Genomic DNA, 17,135 nt, shown 5'->3' on the forward strand with positions numbered 1-17,135 from the left:
AGCTTGGCTGTAAGCACTTTACCCACCCCCATCTCTTGGGCCTTAAAGGAAAGATTCCTGACAGAGTTCACGGCTATCCTGGGCCGCTGGAACTCATAATAAATGAAATAGAGAATAAAATGAAAACAAGACAAAGTAAAGAAAAACGAAATCTCTTAGGGCTAGAGGTCAAGAGTTCGGTTCTCCACACCCACATCAGGCTGCTCCAGCTCCAGATGCGCCCTCTCCTGGTCTGTGTCAACTGCGCTCAAGTCTGCAGGATCACAAGTATACCCATAACTTAAAAAAGAATACAAAATCATTTTTTAAAAATAAAAATAAGCCGGGCAGTGGTGGCGCACGCCTTAACCCCAGCACTCGGGAGGCAGAGCCAGGCGGATCTCTGAGTTCGAGGACAGCCTGGGCTACAGAGTGAGTTCCAGGACAGGCTCCAAAACTACACAAAGAAACCCTGTCTTGAAAAAATTAAAATAAATAAAATAACATGAAAAATATCAAGCTGGAGTGTCCCCAGTTTAGAAGGTGTGATTAAATAAATGCTCTGACAACAAAAACCAAACTCCAAAGAAAACAGAAATGCTTGGTCAAAGCACCCGAAACAAGGAACGGTGTACTGCAGGTGGAACGTCACCTCCTTGATGAAACCTCCCCAGACTGACACATGTACCTTAACCTTATTTCAACTGTGTTCCAGACTTCAAAAGGTATACAGGATATGCCAGGTGTGGCAATGCACTCCGTAATCCCACACTCGAGAAGCAGGGCCAGTTCGAGGCCAGCCCGGTACATAACCAGTTACATACCAGTCTAGCATGACTTGGAGATTAGTAATAAAGGGGGGTGATGAGTAAAGAGATCCTAAAGCAGGAACAGGAAAATGTTTAGGGTGAAAGAATTTTAAAAATCTGGTGTTGAAATTGCTGACCAGTTTGGGAGATTTCATGAAGCCAAGAGTTTCCAGAAGTTTCCAAGTGACTCAACAGAGTGCAGTGCCATAGATCAAAAGAACATGTGTGTGTCATCCTATTGCTCATGATTACAGGAGCCTTTATAAATAGTTTGGATTGTGAATTGTTTTGTTTTTATTTTTAGAGACGGGGTCCCTTATAGCACAAGCTGGCCTTGAGTTCCTCATCCTCTTGCCTCACCTCCCTAGTAATACAATAACAGGCTCGTGACTCCATGTCTGCTTTCAAAAACGTGTGTGTGTGTGTGTGTGTGTGTGTGTGTGTGTGTGTGTGTGTGGCTGGAGACTACAGCCCGAGATTCCTAGCATGCCAGCAACCCACAGATTCATACAACAATGTTCTTTATTTCATATGTGTTTTGAGATGGAGTCTCATGGAGCACAGGCTGGCCTCAAACTTCAGCCTACCTTGGCCTTTAACTCCAGGTCTTCCTCCCTTCACCTCCCAAGTGCAGGGTTGGTAGGCGTACAACTGTAGGTTTGGCTCCACAAGAACTGCACGATTCAATCAAATTCTTTTCATTTGTATTTATTTATTTTCTATTATCAGTTTGATACAGTACAAATTCTTATCCTAATGGAGAAATGTTTCACTGAGGCTTGCCCAGTGATTGAGTAATACCAAAAGTCATTAGGAGCCACAGTCGTCCTAGGGTCCCCCGCTATGTAGCCTCCCTGGTTCTGTGGGCTGCCGTCTGTCACTCAGATTCTACCTCTGCAGCCAGTCAAAGATTGGATGAGGTCCTTGACACCAGAGCGTCCTTCACTGAGCTTATGACCAAAAAGCAACACATACCATTAATCTCTTAGCCAAATGACCCACTTACTAGCCACAACTTCAAGAAAACTGTTGTGGGTACTGAGCTGTTTGCGGGTTAACGAGGAAATTCTTCCTCCACCTAACAGATGAAAAGTTTGAGAAACTGGGTGGTGGGTGCCAGGCCAGCAAGCCGCATTGTGAGACCCTGTCTCAAGAAGAGAGAGAGAGAGAGAGAGAGAGAGAGAGAGAGAGAGAGAGAGAGGAAGGGAAGATGAAGGCAATTAGTAATTTTTTGATACATTGTATCACCAGCTGCCCTGGAACTGGCAATGCAGAGCTGGATGTCCTCCAACTCACAGAGATCCACCTGCCTCTGCCTCCCAAATACTAGGATTAAAAGCTCATACCACCACACTCAATGAATTATTTTTTTTAATTAGTATATTTTTAAAGTAATTCACACTAAAAAAGTAATTCACAATTAAAAAAAGTAATTTATAATTTTACAACAGAAAATTCTACTTCACTCAAAATTAAAGCAAATCGTAATTTTTAAGAAAGCAGTTCATATTTCAGAAAAGTAACTCATAATTTTTAAAAAGTAGTTTATAGTTAAGAAGGGAAGTAATTCATAAATTAAGAATAAAATGGCCAGGCGGTGTGGTGCACGCCTGTAATCCCAGCACTCGGGAGGCAGAGGCAGGCAGATCTCTGTGAGTTCGAGGCCAGCATGGGCTACCAAGTGAGTTCCAGGAAAGGCGCAAAGCTACACAGAGAAACCCTGTCTCGAAAAAAGAAAAAGAAAAAACAAAATAAATAAAAAGAAGTAATCCCCAAATTTAACTGCAGTAGCTACTTTCAACCAATCACTAACTGGGATAAACTCACTTCAGAGCCCTCTTCTAATCCATAATTACAAATTGTCACTGGCGCCGACCGTGACGTAACCGTCCCGCCTCCTTCACGCATGTCAGCCAATAAAAGGGAGGACATTAAATTGACATTTCGTAGGACCAATAGAAACGCATCACTCCGCAGCCACTCAAGAACCGCCCGAAAGGAGCCCGCCTCCTTCCACCTCCCGCGGGATTTTCGGGCATACCAGCCGCAGTTCTCGCGAGGCCGCGCCGAGCGCTCTGCTTTTCCTGAGGCAGGACCGTCACGTGACGGGCCCTCGTCCAATCGGCGCGCGGGCCGCGGAGGTCGCCGCGGTTCCCGCCAAATACGAGCGCGGCGGCCGCGGCGGCAGCAGTGGTGGCACCGGCGGGAGGCGGAGAGCGCACCGGGCCGCCTGTCTGAAGCTGAGCCGCCGCCGCCGCGATGCTGGAGGAGCCGGACGCCGCGACGCCGCGAGCAGCAGGTGGGCGAAGCTGCGGCCTGGAGGAGCGGGTTCGCGCCCGGGCGGCCCGGGGACCGAGACGCGGAGACGCGAGGGCTCCCAGAAGGGAAACTGAGGCCCCGGGGAGGGGGGCGAGTCCGCTTTGCAGGCTCCCGGCGGCTCTGTGTGGTCCGAGCACCTGGGCCCCGGTAGCAGATGGGAAACAGGCCGGGTCGTCTTTGATGGATCCTGAGTGCATCAGCGTCCTCTTGTAGCAGGTGGGGAAACTGAGGCCAGGGACGGGGAAGAGTCAGTCGTGCAATATGAAAAGTGCACTTGTGAGTTCTCGACCTTTGCAGTGGGTGAGGAAACAGGCCTGTGGTCGCTTGAGCTCTGGACCCCAGAGGATCAGCTGCGGCACAGGGCGAGCCCAGGGTGACGGAGGGTTGGGGGGCAAGTGTGACCAGGAAGCCCGCTCTGAGTGTGGTCTGGCCCCGCGGGGTGCGCAGTAGAGTCTTCGTGGCATACGGCAGGCTTCCCTAAATGTGGGGTGCCCAGTTCCCCTGCTTGACTCTGATTGTATTCCCAGCGGCTGGCATGGAATCCACCCTCGTGAGTTGAAGGACTGAGGGACGGGACGGGGCCTACCCTGGTGAGCTAAGGTTTCACCAGTTGAGCACCACTTGGGACTCTTAGGACGGGCCCTTCTGGGTACATTTATACCAGTCTGCAAGCTTGGACGTGAGTTGGGGTGGGTGGGCAGTTTCGGGGATGGAGAGCAGCGTCCTCGATCTCCATCCACTTCTAGGATAATGCCGCCCCCCCCCCCAGTTCTGACCACCAAAGATATGCACCCCCAGCCCCCAACGCCACCCCCGCCACACATACACACAGGTGGGTATCCCAGAAAGGCTGGAACTGTTGCCCTGACTGGCTTGGGATTTTATGAAGACATTAATATTCATAAAACTGCCTGGACTCTCTTGGAGCATCGTTTTTATTTAACCAAGGCAGAACGTTTAAAACCAACACTATTGGTAATAAAGACAAGTTGGGTGTGGTAGTTCGTACCTGCAGTTACAACATCCTAGAAGCTGAGGCAGGAGGATGATGAATTCCAGGTAGATCTGGCCTCTCACCACCTGAATTCTATCGTAAGAAGGAGAGAATCGATTCCACAAGCCTCCCCCACTCCAGCAAATTAATTAAAATGTAATAAAAATATTTAAGAAAAGATGCCATATTTTTGGCAATAGGAAGCAGGGTAATGTTACCTTTCTTCCATTGAAATAAGAAGAAAGCCGGTTGTGGTGGTGCACGCTGGTAGGATTTGCTGAAGGAGGTGGAGGCAGTAGGATCACGAGTTCGAGGCCAGCCTGGGAAAAAAAGAGAAAAGAGAAATAAGAAGAAAGGAGTATGGGTGTTCTGAGTAGGGGTCTGAGTCTCTAAGCAGGCTGAGTGGGCTGTCTCCACTCTGGACAACCTCAGCTGTCCAGAGTGGAGTCTGAAATTCCATGTAGCATTAGCAAAATGTATGGAGATTCTCCTCAAATTACTGAAGGAGTTTTTGTCCACATAATGCCTAGTAGGTGTGAGTTTCTACACCTGAGCTGCCTGTTTAAAGGCATTTACTCAAAGAAAGGTTCTAAGCAAGACATGGTGGTGCATACCTTTAATCCCAGACCTTGGGAGGCAGAGGCAGGTAGATCTCTGAGTTCTAGGCTAGCCTGGTCTACGTATCGAGTTCCAGGAGAGTCAGGGCTACATAGAGAGCCACTGTCTCAAAACAAACAAACAAAAATCAGGTTCTATTTATGGTCCAACGTGCATGGATTTTGATGTGATTATATACTTCCTGAGGTTTTTAATTTATTTTAGTGGGAAATAGTCTCTCATGGGGTTTTTTATTTTTTGTAGTTTTTTTTTTCAGGGCTGAGGATTGAACTCAGGGCCTTGCACTTGCTAGGCAAGTGCTCTACCACTGAGCTAAATCCCCAGCCCCGTGTAGTTATTTTTAAAACAGTCTCGTGTAGCCCAGGCTGGCCTCTACCTCCAAGTGCCACCGTTTCTGGTTTATGTAGGACTGTGGTTAGAACCCAGAGCTTCCTGCATGTTAGGTCAGTGTGCTGCCCACTGAGCCCAACCCCATGTTCCTTATTGTGCATTGACATGACTGAAGCTTCTGCCATGCAGTGTGTTCATTTCATCTATATATTCATCTGTTTAAGATTATGATGCCTTCGCTTAGAAAAATTAGTTTTTTTTTGTTTATGTACAGGTTTATTTGATATTAAGTGTTTTTATATGTCTGTACACATGAGATAGGTGCCCATGGAGGTCAGAGAGGGCATTGGATCCCCTAGAGCTGGACTTTGAGTGCTTGTGAGCTGTTGGATCCTAATGCCGAGACTAGAGCAGCAAATGCTTTGAATTGCTGATCCCCCTGTCCAGCCCCACTTTCACTGTGTGTGTGTGTGTGTGTGTGTGTGTGTGTGTGTGTGTAGGTAGGTCAAAGGACATGTAGAAGTCAGTTCTCGCCTTGCCCTGTGTGGATTGTCAAGCTTGGAAAGTGCCCCGGCACACTGAACTGTCTTGCCAGCTCTTACTTGTTTTTTGAGACAGCTTTGTGCAGTTTAGCCATAACTGACCTAGAATTCTGTGTAACCCAGAGTGGCTTTGAAGTTGAGGCAGTCCTCCTGTTTTACCTCCTTAGTCCTGGGATGGCAAGCATCACCCCGTAACTGGCTCTTCCTGTCTGTTTTCTCGTGCCCTTGCTTTTTGCTCACTGTTCATTGGTTTCCAGTATATTCAGGTGCTGAGTGGGGCAGTCTGGTACAGTATGGATCCGGCCACTGTGCTGGCATCCAGTAGGGGACATAATACAAGTTTCTGAGTGAGAGGCCCACAGAGAAACTCAAAGCAGGATATGAGTCTAGGATAGAATTGCTTAGTGTTGACGTTTTGAGCCAAATAATTCTGTGTTGTGGAGCCAGCCTATTCACTGTAGGCTGTTTAAGAAGAGGACCTGTGCTTCAGCTAAATGTGAATAGCACCTCCACCCCCTTCCCTCAGCCATGAAAACTCTCTCTGGGCTGATGATAGGGCTCAGGGGTCAGAGTACTTGCCAAGTACTGCCAAGCCTGACAATTGGGTACTGTCTCTACAACCCACATGGAGACTGAGAGAACTGACCCCTGGAAGTTGTCCTCTGACACACCATGTGGCAAATGTATACACTGAGTGGGAGGAGGGATGCTCAGCAGTTAGCGAGGACCAGAGTTCAGATCAGGATCCAGCACCCATATCTAGTACCTCACAACTACTTATAACTCCAGATCTGGGGGACCTGACCCCTCTGGCCTCTAGACACCCATGCACACAGACATACATGCATACACATAAATAAGAAAGATAAATGGTAGCTGGGTATGGTGTTATGCCTTCATTACCAACATTTGAGAGGCAGGGGCAGTCAGGCCTATGTAAGTTCCAGGCCATCCATGACTACATACTAAGACCCTGGATGAAAGAACAAACTTTTTTTTTTTTCCCCAGAGCTGAGGACTGAACCCAGGGCCTTGCGTTTGCTAGGCAAGCGCTCTACGACTGAGCTAAATCCCTAACCCCTAATATATTTTTAAGCCAATAAAAGTACGCTGTTGTACTTTGTGCCTGGGATTCCAGCACTTGGGAGGCAGAGTCAGGAGGCTTGCCATGATTTTTTTGGGCTCAGCCTGTGCTGCATGGTGAGATCCTATCTCAAGAGAAGAAACAGCTCAAATGGAATAGGCAGGGCCATAGGAGCCTCAGTGGGATCTGCTTTGAATGTTAGCTGGCCAGTCACTCTCACCCTTAGTAACATTTGCTTTTCTTTCCCACAGCTATGGATTGCAAAGACAGACCTGGGTTCCCAGTGAAGAGGTTGATACAAGGTAACTTGGGCCTGTGGAGTCCTCAGTGGCCTGTTAAGGGCTGAGGGGAGGACAGCAGTTGCTCCCTCCAGTTTGGATATCTCCTTCCAAAGGGTTGGTCACTGAGCTTTGGAGGTCTCAAGTGTTTCTTACATCTTATCTCTGGTTTTGGTGCTGGAACCCAGCCCAGGGCCTCACATGGCAGCCAAGTCCTGCACCACTGAGCTGTGCCCATCCCAAATTTTTCTTTGGGATATATGTGGTTTAGAATTGAATTATGTTCCGTTGGTACTGTATGTACATGAACCGAGGGCAATTGTGTTGCTTTCATTTGCTTAGATTTATTTTTGAATGATTGCTAATGTGTGCATATTTTAAGAGAAAATTCATTGCATGTTTTTTTATCATGAGACAGAGTCTCACTATGTAGCCCAGGCTGGTCTAGAACTCAAAAAGAGCCACCTGCCTTTGTATCCTGTGTGCTGGGATTAAAGATGTATGCCACCATGCCTAGCTTCCAGTTTTAATTTTTTTAATGATGTGTTTATTTTTACTTTGTCTCTCTGAATGTTTGCCTCTGTATTTTAATGTGCCATGTATATGCAGTGCCCACTGCAGGTGGAAGATCCTTGTTACAGATGGTTGTGAGCCACCAAGTGGGTGCTGGGTCCTGAACCCGGGTCCTCTGTAAGACCAACAAGTCATCTCTAGCCCGTTTTATATACTTTAAAGATCCGTTAAATTTCCTTTAATTAGGTGTGCATGTGTGGGTGGTTATGTGTACCATTTGCTTGCAGAGGCCATGGGGAGTCGGATTCCCTGAAACAGGATTTATAGGCAGCTAGCTGTGAGCCACTTCATGTGCTGGGGACCCAACTTTACAAGAGCAGGGTGTTCTCTCAACCCTTGAGCCATCATCTCTCAAGCTGCTGGGTTTTGGTTTTTTGAGACAGGATCTCACTCTTTAGTCTACCTTTCCTACTAGCTAGACCTATACATCTTCCTTCCTCAGCTGGAATCACAGGAGCATACCTCCACAAGAGGCCCCTTTTCAAGGCTTTGGGATTGGTGTTGTGTGCCCTGCAGAGGGACTGGGAGGCAGAGCTTCACCCCAGGGCAGGGTTTCCAACTCACCATCTGATTTGTATACAAATAAATCAAATAGGGATTCATCTCTGTGTGTGTACACATGCTGAGTGTGTGTTCTGAGGTGCGCATGTGGCCACCAGAAGACCACTTGTGCAAGTCTTTTCTCCTTTGCCAGTGGGCCTTTGCCTCAGGCTTGGCAGCACGTGACATCTTTATTCACTGAACCATCCCGCTGACCTTTTGGTGGTCTCTGCTCTGGGGAGGCATGCCCTGTGTGCTGTCTCTGCAGCACCCTGTCTTCTTCCCAGTAGGTGCCAATAGCTGCCCCCAAGTTGAGGCAGCCAGACAGACACTGCCTGGCTGCTGAGACAGAACTGCTGCCTATGTGGAGAGTGCTTCTGGGCAGCACATCAATGTTTCTTATTCACAAGCCATGCCCTTGCCCTTGGCCAAAGTGGCAGTGGGATTGTGTCAAGGGTCAAGGCTCTCATTGCAGAGCCCAGTTGTCTATCTGGTGGCCCTTAGCAGTTCCCTCCCCGCTCAGGACTCCACGGTCAGGCTGGCCTGGGTGGAATGTGTCCCGGGTGGGAGGAATCAGCGGAGCCTGAAACCTCAGGGCAGCCATGTTTCATGAGCTGCCCAAATGTAGGGAAAAGGTTGGTTTGGCTTTTGACTTACATAGGTAGGATTAACCAATGGTACTTGATGTTTAAATGCATGGAGTGGGGGGTGAGCCCCTGAGGTTAGGTGAAAGTGCCTGCTGCCAAGCCTCACTGCTTGAGTTTGATCCCCAGCCTCCAGCAGCACCCACCTCTTCTTAAATTTTCTGGGTATGGGTGCTTTCCCTGCATGTATGTTGGTGCATCATGTGCATGTCTGGTGTCCTTGGAGGTCAGAAGGAGGTGTCAGGTCTCCTCTGGAACAGGTGAGCCACCATGTCAGTGCTGGGAATTGATCTCGGGTCCTCCGTAAGAGCAGTCAGTGCTCTTTACGGCTGAGCCATCTCCCCAGCCCTCAGCAGCTCACTTTTAGGCTTGAAATTTTCACCACAACCCCCACCCACCCCCCATAGGGCCATTAATGCCCAGGCACTTGGGTTTTGAGCACAGGTTGATGGTCTCCCTCTGCTGTCACTGAAGATGTTGTTTCTGTTCATTTCAGCTCGCCTGCCCTTCAAACGTCTGAACCTTGTCCCCAAGGAGAAAGCTGAGGATATATCACCAAAAGTGTCTGTGGAAGATAAAGTTCGGGATCTACAATTGTCCTTGGACACTTTGGAAAACCGCTGTCACACAGGTTCTCATGTAGGCTTGAGTCCGAAGCTGGTCAGTGGCCGGGGCCCCATTGATAGCTTCTTGAGGGCCGCGATAAAGCCAGTGCAGAGCATGGTCATCATCGACCTGACCGAGAACTCCAATGACATTCCAGACAGCCCTGAGGGCCCCAATGAACCAAGTCCCGATGCCCCAGCGGAAGGAGCCACCAAGCAGCAGGGGCCCTCCACAGCGGAGCAGTGTCTCCCAGAGACCCCTTCAGACATTCCTTGCCATGTGGAGGAGGAGCCTGAGAGCCCAGGAGGCCCAGAGAGGACGGGTGGCTGTCAAGCTGGCTCGTTACAGAGCTGCCCTGAGCTGCCAGAGGGTTCCAGGACATCCCCTGTAAAGGAGCCATCAGGCTGGAGCAAGGCAGGGAGTCTCCTGTTTATAGAGAAAGTGCCCATGGTGGTGCTTGAGGACATCCTGGCTGCTAAGCCTCCCCACACCTCTCTTCCCACGATGTCCCTGGACAGGAGTGTCACTTCAGAGAGTGAAGTGCAGGAGTCCTGCCCCGAGGATGATTCCACACTGAGCCACTCTCCCACCAGCTCCTCTTCTCCAACCAGCTCTCCTGAGGGACCATCTGCACCCCCAGCACAGCTCAATGGGACCAGCCCCCCCTCTACACCCATCTGCATAGTGAGTACCCATCCCTCATAATCCCAGGGTACTGACCCGGCCTCACACTGGAGAGAGTGCTATCCCTGCATGCTTGGAGTACTAGGCTCGTCCTAGACACCTCAGAAACCTGCTATGTCAGCACTGGGGAAGGAGAGGGAGGAGGATCTGGAGGTCAGGGTTATCCTCAGTTACATAGTGCATTTGAGGCCAGCCTAGGCTACATGAGTACATGAGACTTTGTCTTAAGCTAATCATAAAACCATTATAAGGTGCCAGGCGGTGGTAGTGCACGCCTTTAATCCCAGCATTCGGGAGGCAGAGCCAGGTGGATCTCTGAGTTCTAGGCCAGCCTGGTCTGCAGAGCGAGATCCAGAACAGGCTCCAAAACTACACAGAGAAACTCTGTCCCGAAAACAAAACAAAACACTCCCCACCAAACCAAACAAAACTCAACATTATATGGCCAGCCATGGTGGCAACACGCTTTCAATCCCCAGCACTCGGGAGGCAGAGGCAGGTGGATCTCTTGAGTTCAAAGTCCGATAGGGCTGCATGGTGAGGTCCTGTCTCAAAAAACAAACAAACAAACAAACAAAAACAAAAAGGAGGTTCACGGAATAAAAATTAATTACTTGGTTTTGGGGCCCCAAGAGGTCAAAACCTGCTTGTCACATTACAGACATTTCAAAACTCACAGCAAATGCTCCTGAGCATTTGGACAAGGGATGCTGAAGCATGCTGTGGCCAGGCTCACTTTTACCCTTGTCTTAAAGCTAAGCTTTCCGATACCTGCCACTTTCCTGCTTTATTTTTTCATTCTGGTGCTGGAGATGGGACTTGACTTGACAGGCAGGCGCTCCCCACTTCGGCAAACTCCAGTCCTCAGGATGGAGTTTAAAGATGAGTGGTCTGTCCAGAGGTGCCTTTCCAGATGCAGCCCAGACAGACCACCAGAACCTGGCTGAGAGCTCACATCCCTCCACCAAAATGGCCATCCTGAGGTCACCACTAACCAGATGTCAACGAGGCCTGGAAGAGAACTCTGAGCCATATCCCCAGCCGTCTTTCCTTGGTTTTGTTAAGTCTTCATGTATGGTCCAGGCTGCCCTGAATGCAAGGTCTTCTTACTTCCTCAGCCTCCCAAACACTGTGATTACATATAATGGTTGTTTGTCTGTTTGTTTGTTTTGTGTGTGTGGTTTTTTTGAGACAGGGTTTCTTGTGTAGCCAGCCCTAAACTTACTCTTTAGACCAGGCTGGTCTCGAACTCACTGAGACCCATCAGCGTGTGCCCCCTTAGTGCTGGGTTTAAAGGTGTGCATCACCAACACCCAGCTATGGTCCTCCTTTTAAACCTTATGAGCCTCTTGCATTCAGCTGTTTGTGTGCCTTCAAACAGCCTGAAGTTAATTTCAGCCCTCTCTTGAGGTGCTATTGGTGGCAGCCTGTCAGGCAAGTGAGGTCAGGTGTGGGATTTTGCAATGGTAGTCATACATTGGTGCTCAGGGAGTCTTGTATTGAGGAGGACTTGGCATTTCAAATATGGGTGTCCCACTTTTATTGGTTTCAAATCTGCAGTGACAGATATGTCAATTCTCAGATGTCCTTAGAATCTCATAGATAGGGGAGGGAGGGGGAACTGGGGTTGGTATGTAAAATGAAAAAAATTTTAATAAATATATTTTTAAAAATCTCATAGATAAAACTATATAATTTTTTTTTTAATTTTATCCAAGCCAGACATGATGGTACATGCCTGTAATCCCAGCATTTGGTATGAGGCAAGAGGATTCTCATGAGTGAGGCCAGCCTGGAATGTAATGTATAGTTGGACAAGAAGCCTTAAATAAAGTCAGTTCAGAATCCCCAAAATATTCTGATTGTGTGGCACTTTCATTTGTTCACATTAGATCTTTATTTGGTGTGGACCCTGTTCATCAGTTCTGTGAGGTCTGATCAGATTGCCAGCCTTGGTGGCTTTGTGACTTTTTGTTGTTTTTTGAGACAGGGTTTCTCTCTGTGGCCTTGGCTGTCCTAGAACTAGCACTGTAGATCAGGCTGGCCTTGAACTCAGAGATCCACTTGCCTCTGCATCCGGAGTGCTGGGATAAAAGTGCACGCCATCACTGCCCAGCACCATTAGCTTTGTCACTGATGTGTGCGATTACTTCACTTACTGGGAGACGTGGTGACCTGCTGACTTGACAAACGACTTGGAGCTGCTGCCCTGCCCTCCAGCCTCATTGGCCATCTTGTCTGTACACCCCACCTCTTGAGTCTGGCTTCATCTTCACCTTGCAGTTTTTTTGTTTGTTTGTTTGTTTGTTTTTTGAGCTGAGGATCGAACCCAGGGTCTTGCGCTTGCTAGGCGAGCGCTCTACCACTGAGCTAAATCCCCAACCCTCTTGCAGAATCTCTTTATCCCATGGTGCATCAAGATGACTGTCCCTAGTTGGGGCATAGATCCACCTCAAAGTTCGACTTGATTCCTGCCCCCAGTGAATCTAGAACTCAAGGCCTTTCCAACCTATCAGATCAGGATCTGTTTGGGTAGTTTTTGTTTTTGATGTGGGGGTGTTGCTGTGTAGACAGGCTGGCCACAAGCCAGGTAACAGTCGATAGAGCTAGGCCTGGCTCCTGCCCCCAAATCTTTTCAAGCCATACTTGGTCCCTAAGGCCTGCATGTCTCAGTGCTTCGGGGGTCTTTCTAGGAATCCTTTCCCAGCCAGCCTGCCCATCTCCTGATGGGGCTGGAAGAGCCATTTTCCCAGCTGAGAAGACAGTGCTTGTCGTTCATTTTGTTTTTTGAGGCAGGTCTCCACTTAACCTTGGCTGTCGTAGAACTTGCTGTGTAGATCAGGCTGGCCTTGAACTCACAAAGATAAACCTGCCTGTGCTTCCCAAGTGTTTGTACCTGTCTGTTTTGTTATTGTTGTTTTTAAGGTTTTATTTATTTTTTAATTTTACATACCAATCCCAGTTCCCTCCCTCCCTCCCCGGTACCTGACTGTTTTGTGTTTGAGAATTCTATATGTACTTACAGCATATTTGGATCAAATACATCCCTCCCCAACCCCCTGTACCCTAAATTCTTCTCTTCCCTTCAACTTCATGAGGCTTTTTAGGGGGAGGGATTTGAGGGGGTTGATTTTTCAGGACAGGGTTTCTCTATGTAACAGCCCTGGCTATCCTGGAACTCACTCTGTAGACCAAGCTGGCCTCAAACTCACAGAGATCTGCCTGCCTTTGCCTCCCAATTGCTGGGATTAAAGGCATAAACCACCATGTCCAGCCTTATGAGCTCTTTTTTTGTGTTTTGTTTTTCAAGACAGAGTTTCTCTGTGTAGCTTTGGAGCCTGTCCTGGAACTCACTCTGTAGTCCAGGCTGGCCTCGAACTCAGAGATCCTCCTGCCTCTGCCTCCCGAGTGCTGGGATTAAAGGCGTGCGCCACCACTGCACGGCAAGCTCTTATTTTTAAAAGTATGTTTTTAATTGAAGTAGGATTACATCACTTCTCCCTCTAGCCCCTTCCATGTCTTACATTCACAAGTTGATAGCCTCTTTATTATATACGTGTGTGTGTGTGTGTGTGTGTGTGTGCGCGCGCGCGTGCACAAAGATGTATATAAATACCACCACCACCACCCCCGCCCCCGCCCTGAATTTTTGTTGTTTTGTAGATGGTTTCTGGTCTGACCACTCTACCTTGGGGCTCATCCCTGGGAGAGGTTAATTCTCCTTCTCTCAGCTGTCATTATGGGCCTGTAGTGTTTGTCTAGGGGTGCGACCCTCTTGAGATTCCCATGTTCTCCTTGTTTATGCAGCTGTTTCTAGGAAACACAGTCACGGCAGACTTCCTGATCTTCTGTCTCTCACAGACTTCCTACTTACTCTCCTGCCATGTTCCCTGAGCCATAGATGCAGGAGCTGGGCTGTAGATTACCTAGGCTGCGCTCCTCTGATGTCTGCATCGTGTCCAGTTGTGTTTGCTGTAAAAATCGACATCTTTGAGGAGAGGTGGCTATGTTTACCCAGGAAAGAAGGCTTGCACACAGAGACTTGGATCTAGGCGTCTGGGAGTTCCTGTGGGGTTCCAGGTGGCAAAGAGTTGCTTGCTCTTTTTTAAAATCTACTCAGTGTTCCTGTACATGCACAGTGGGGACCATCTATGGGGCTTGAGTGGCCTCTTGGACCACATCCCTTAGAAGGCTGACCCTCCCTTCTCCCAGCAGCCACCCTTCCTCAGTAGTTCCTTGGCTATGGGTGGGAGATTCAGGACTGCTCTCCATCTGTGCTGGATTTTCACGAGGCTTAATCTGTGCGAGTCTGTGCATGTAGTCACAGTTGCTGTGAGCTCACATGTGTGACCATGCTTCACTGCAGGTGTCTACCCCAGATGGGGCTCTCACAAACTCTCTTCCCTAAAATCCCTGAGCCTTGATGAGAGGAGGCAATATAGCCATCCCATGTAGGGCTCCTTGTGTGTAGAAGTTATGGGTTGTAGGATGGTAATTCAAGAAAGTAACTTCTGGGTTGAGGATTTAGCTCAGTGGTAGAGTGCTTGCCTACCAAGCACAAGGCCCTGGGTTCGGTCCTCAGCTAAAAAACAAAACAAAACAAAACAAAACAAAAACCACAACAACAATAAAAAAAGAAAGTGATTTCTGGGATAAGAGGTGACTCGTCTATGGGTGTAAACATAAGCATGCAGCACACTGAGGAGACAGCACAGGCCTGGAGACTACCTGCTTGCTCCTTCAGAGGACACCAGGCACATACATGGTGGCAGACACACATGCAGACATCTTTAAAGAAGAACCTGAGAGGAGTTTATTACTGTAGCCAATTAGGGCAGCTCCCTTTAAATCTTGTGCATGCATGAGCTGGGATGCTACTGTAGTAGTGAGCTTCTGTAGTGTCATGTTGTCAGAGGCCTTCAGTGTTATTTACCCTGCCTCATTGACTCTCCTCTTGGTCCTTATCCTCTCCCTGCAGATGCTCCTCCCTTCATGGCCCTACTGTTTTTGTGCCTTCTGTGAGTGTTCCAGTGTAGACCTACCCTGCTAAGGATTCAGAGGTGGCATCCACAGATGGGAGACTGTGGTGGCATTTGTCTTTCTGGGTCTGAGTTACTGACCCAGGATGAATTTCCTGCAAATTCCATAATTTCATTTTTCTTTTTGGGTTTTCCCAGGCTGGCCTGGAACTCAGAGATCCGCCTGCCTCTGAGTGCTGGGATTAAAGGCATGCACCACCAGCGTCTGGCATCATAATTTCATTTTTCTTAGCAGCTGAATAATACTCCATTGTGTCAATGAACTGCATTTTTACAATCCATTCTTTCTGGTGTCCTATTCAGGGTGCAGCTGGATCCAGCAAACCTGAACAGCAAATATTAGAGGCCCCAGGTGGGTGGGAATACCTTAGCCGTGTGCCATGGCCTCTACCATCTTTCTCAAGAGGCCTGCTAACCTTTTTCCATATAACACTTTTTTTTTTCTTGAGACAGGGTTTCTCTGTGTAGCTTTGCGCCTTTCCTGGATCTCTCTCTGTAGACCAGGCTATCCTTGAACTCACAGAGATCTGCCTGGCTCTGCCTCCCGAGTGCTGGGATTAAAGGCGTATGCCACCACTGCCCGGCCATATAACACTTTTTAACCTGTTTTTGTTTTTTCGAGACAGGGTTTCTCTGTGTAGTTTTGGTGCCTGTCTTGGATCTCGCTCTGCCTCCCAAGTGCTGAGATTAAAGGCATGTGCCCCCGCCACCTGTTAATTTTATTTTTAAATGTATTTGTGTGTATATGTGTATGCGCGCATGCACGCACATGCAGAGGTGAAGGCAGCATTGGGACTTGATAAAAAAAACTGATGTATTTATTTATTGTTAGGCTGCTCACAAGCACATTGACATGCTGAGCTGTCCTATTGGCCCTGTTTCATTGTTTGTTTGATGGTGTTTTGAAACAGGGTCTTATTGTATAACCTCACCTTTCCTGGAACTCATAGAGATCCTCCTGCCTCTGTGGCCCAGGTGCTGGGATTTCTACTTACCCTGACAAGGCACAATTAGATTATCTGGCATCTTCTGGATCAGGGAAGGTTCTTAAACTGGCAGAGGTCAGGTTTATGTGCTGTGAGACATGTCACTCAGTCTAGTGTCTGGAAGCACAGGGTATCATTCCATTCAAGATGGTGACGGTGCAGCCATATTCCTGGGTCTTTGCCTTGTGCCATGTGAGCCCTGGCTGCTGGGATGTTTTCAGTCCTGCACTCCTGCAAGTTCCCCACGCTTACATTGCATTCTGCAAAGCCAGGTAAAAACTACTTAAAAGCTAGGTGCACACCTTTCATCCTAGCCCTTGGAAGGCTGAGGCAGGAGTATTGAAAGTTCAAGACCAGGCCTGGGCAACATAGACCTTGGCTCAAAAGACTAAGGGCAGGGAAAATTCCAGAAGAAAGCTTGCATCTGTTGTGAACATGTCCAAACAGAATCCTGCTCAGGGCAGGAAGTGGTGCACATGGTGTGTGTCTGCAGGAGCGCATGCCAGGTGCTGTGTAGATGCTGCTGAGCTGTGTGGGCAGGCAGGCAGGGTTGCTCTGGTGCTTGTACTTTGGTGCCATGTGCTGACGTGTGAGGCAGGAGGATCCTTTGAATCCAGGACTCAAGCCCAGCATGGGAAGCACAGGTGATCCTACCCCACACAGATGCTTTGGGGCTGGGCTCGCCCAAGGCAGGGTTCCAGGCCTAATGGTGTTCACCTGCCAGCAGGAGCATCAGGAGTTCAAGGCCAGCCTAGGCTACATGAGACCTGTCTAAAAATAAATCTGTAGTAAATATCTTTATAGTCCTAGTGTTGTCCCTCAGTATACTGTGAAGTCTCCTGCTGTGTGTGTCTCCCCTTTTCTCTATCTCTGCATGTGAGAGGTTCCACACTTCTCACAGAATGTGTCCTGGTTGCTTGGTATCCTGAGCTCTCCTTGGAGAGGCCTCTGGAGGCTATAGTTCCTGCATGTTCTGTGCCTTCTCTTGGCTAGGTGTCTCTAGTGTTCCTACCTATCCCAGGCACCATACTTGCTGGAGTGTCCACACGTTGTTAGAGAGCTTGCATCTGTATTCAGCCCCTCGCTGGTAATGTTTGCCTGCAGCTGGGC

General features: G+C 48.5%; 1 protein-coding gene across 1 annotated transcript in view; it reads left to right on the plus strand.

The window, feature by feature from the left end:
* The first annotated feature begins 2,930 nt into the window (after positions 1–2,930).
* The window catches only part of Chaf1a (chromatin assembly factor 1 subunit A), a 28,284-nt gene continuing 14,079 nt past the window's right edge, over positions 2,931–17,135 (plus strand). Inside the window, exons 1-3 of the mRNA XM_036171392.1 lie at positions 2,931–3,087; positions 6,927–6,977; positions 9,207–10,000. Of these exons, the coding sequence (XP_036027285.1) occupies positions 3,048–3,087; positions 6,927–6,977; positions 9,207–10,000 (885 nt within the window). The 5' untranslated portion in view covers positions 2,931–3,047. The remainder of the gene's footprint in view (positions 3,088–6,926; positions 6,978–9,206; positions 10,001–17,135) is intronic.

Source organism: Onychomys torridus, chromosome 21, assembly GCF_903995425.1.
Source record: "Onychomys torridus chromosome 21, mOncTor1.1, whole genome shotgun sequence".
NCBI classification, from domain to species: domain Eukaryota; kingdom Metazoa; phylum Chordata; class Mammalia; order Rodentia; family Cricetidae; genus Onychomys; species Onychomys torridus.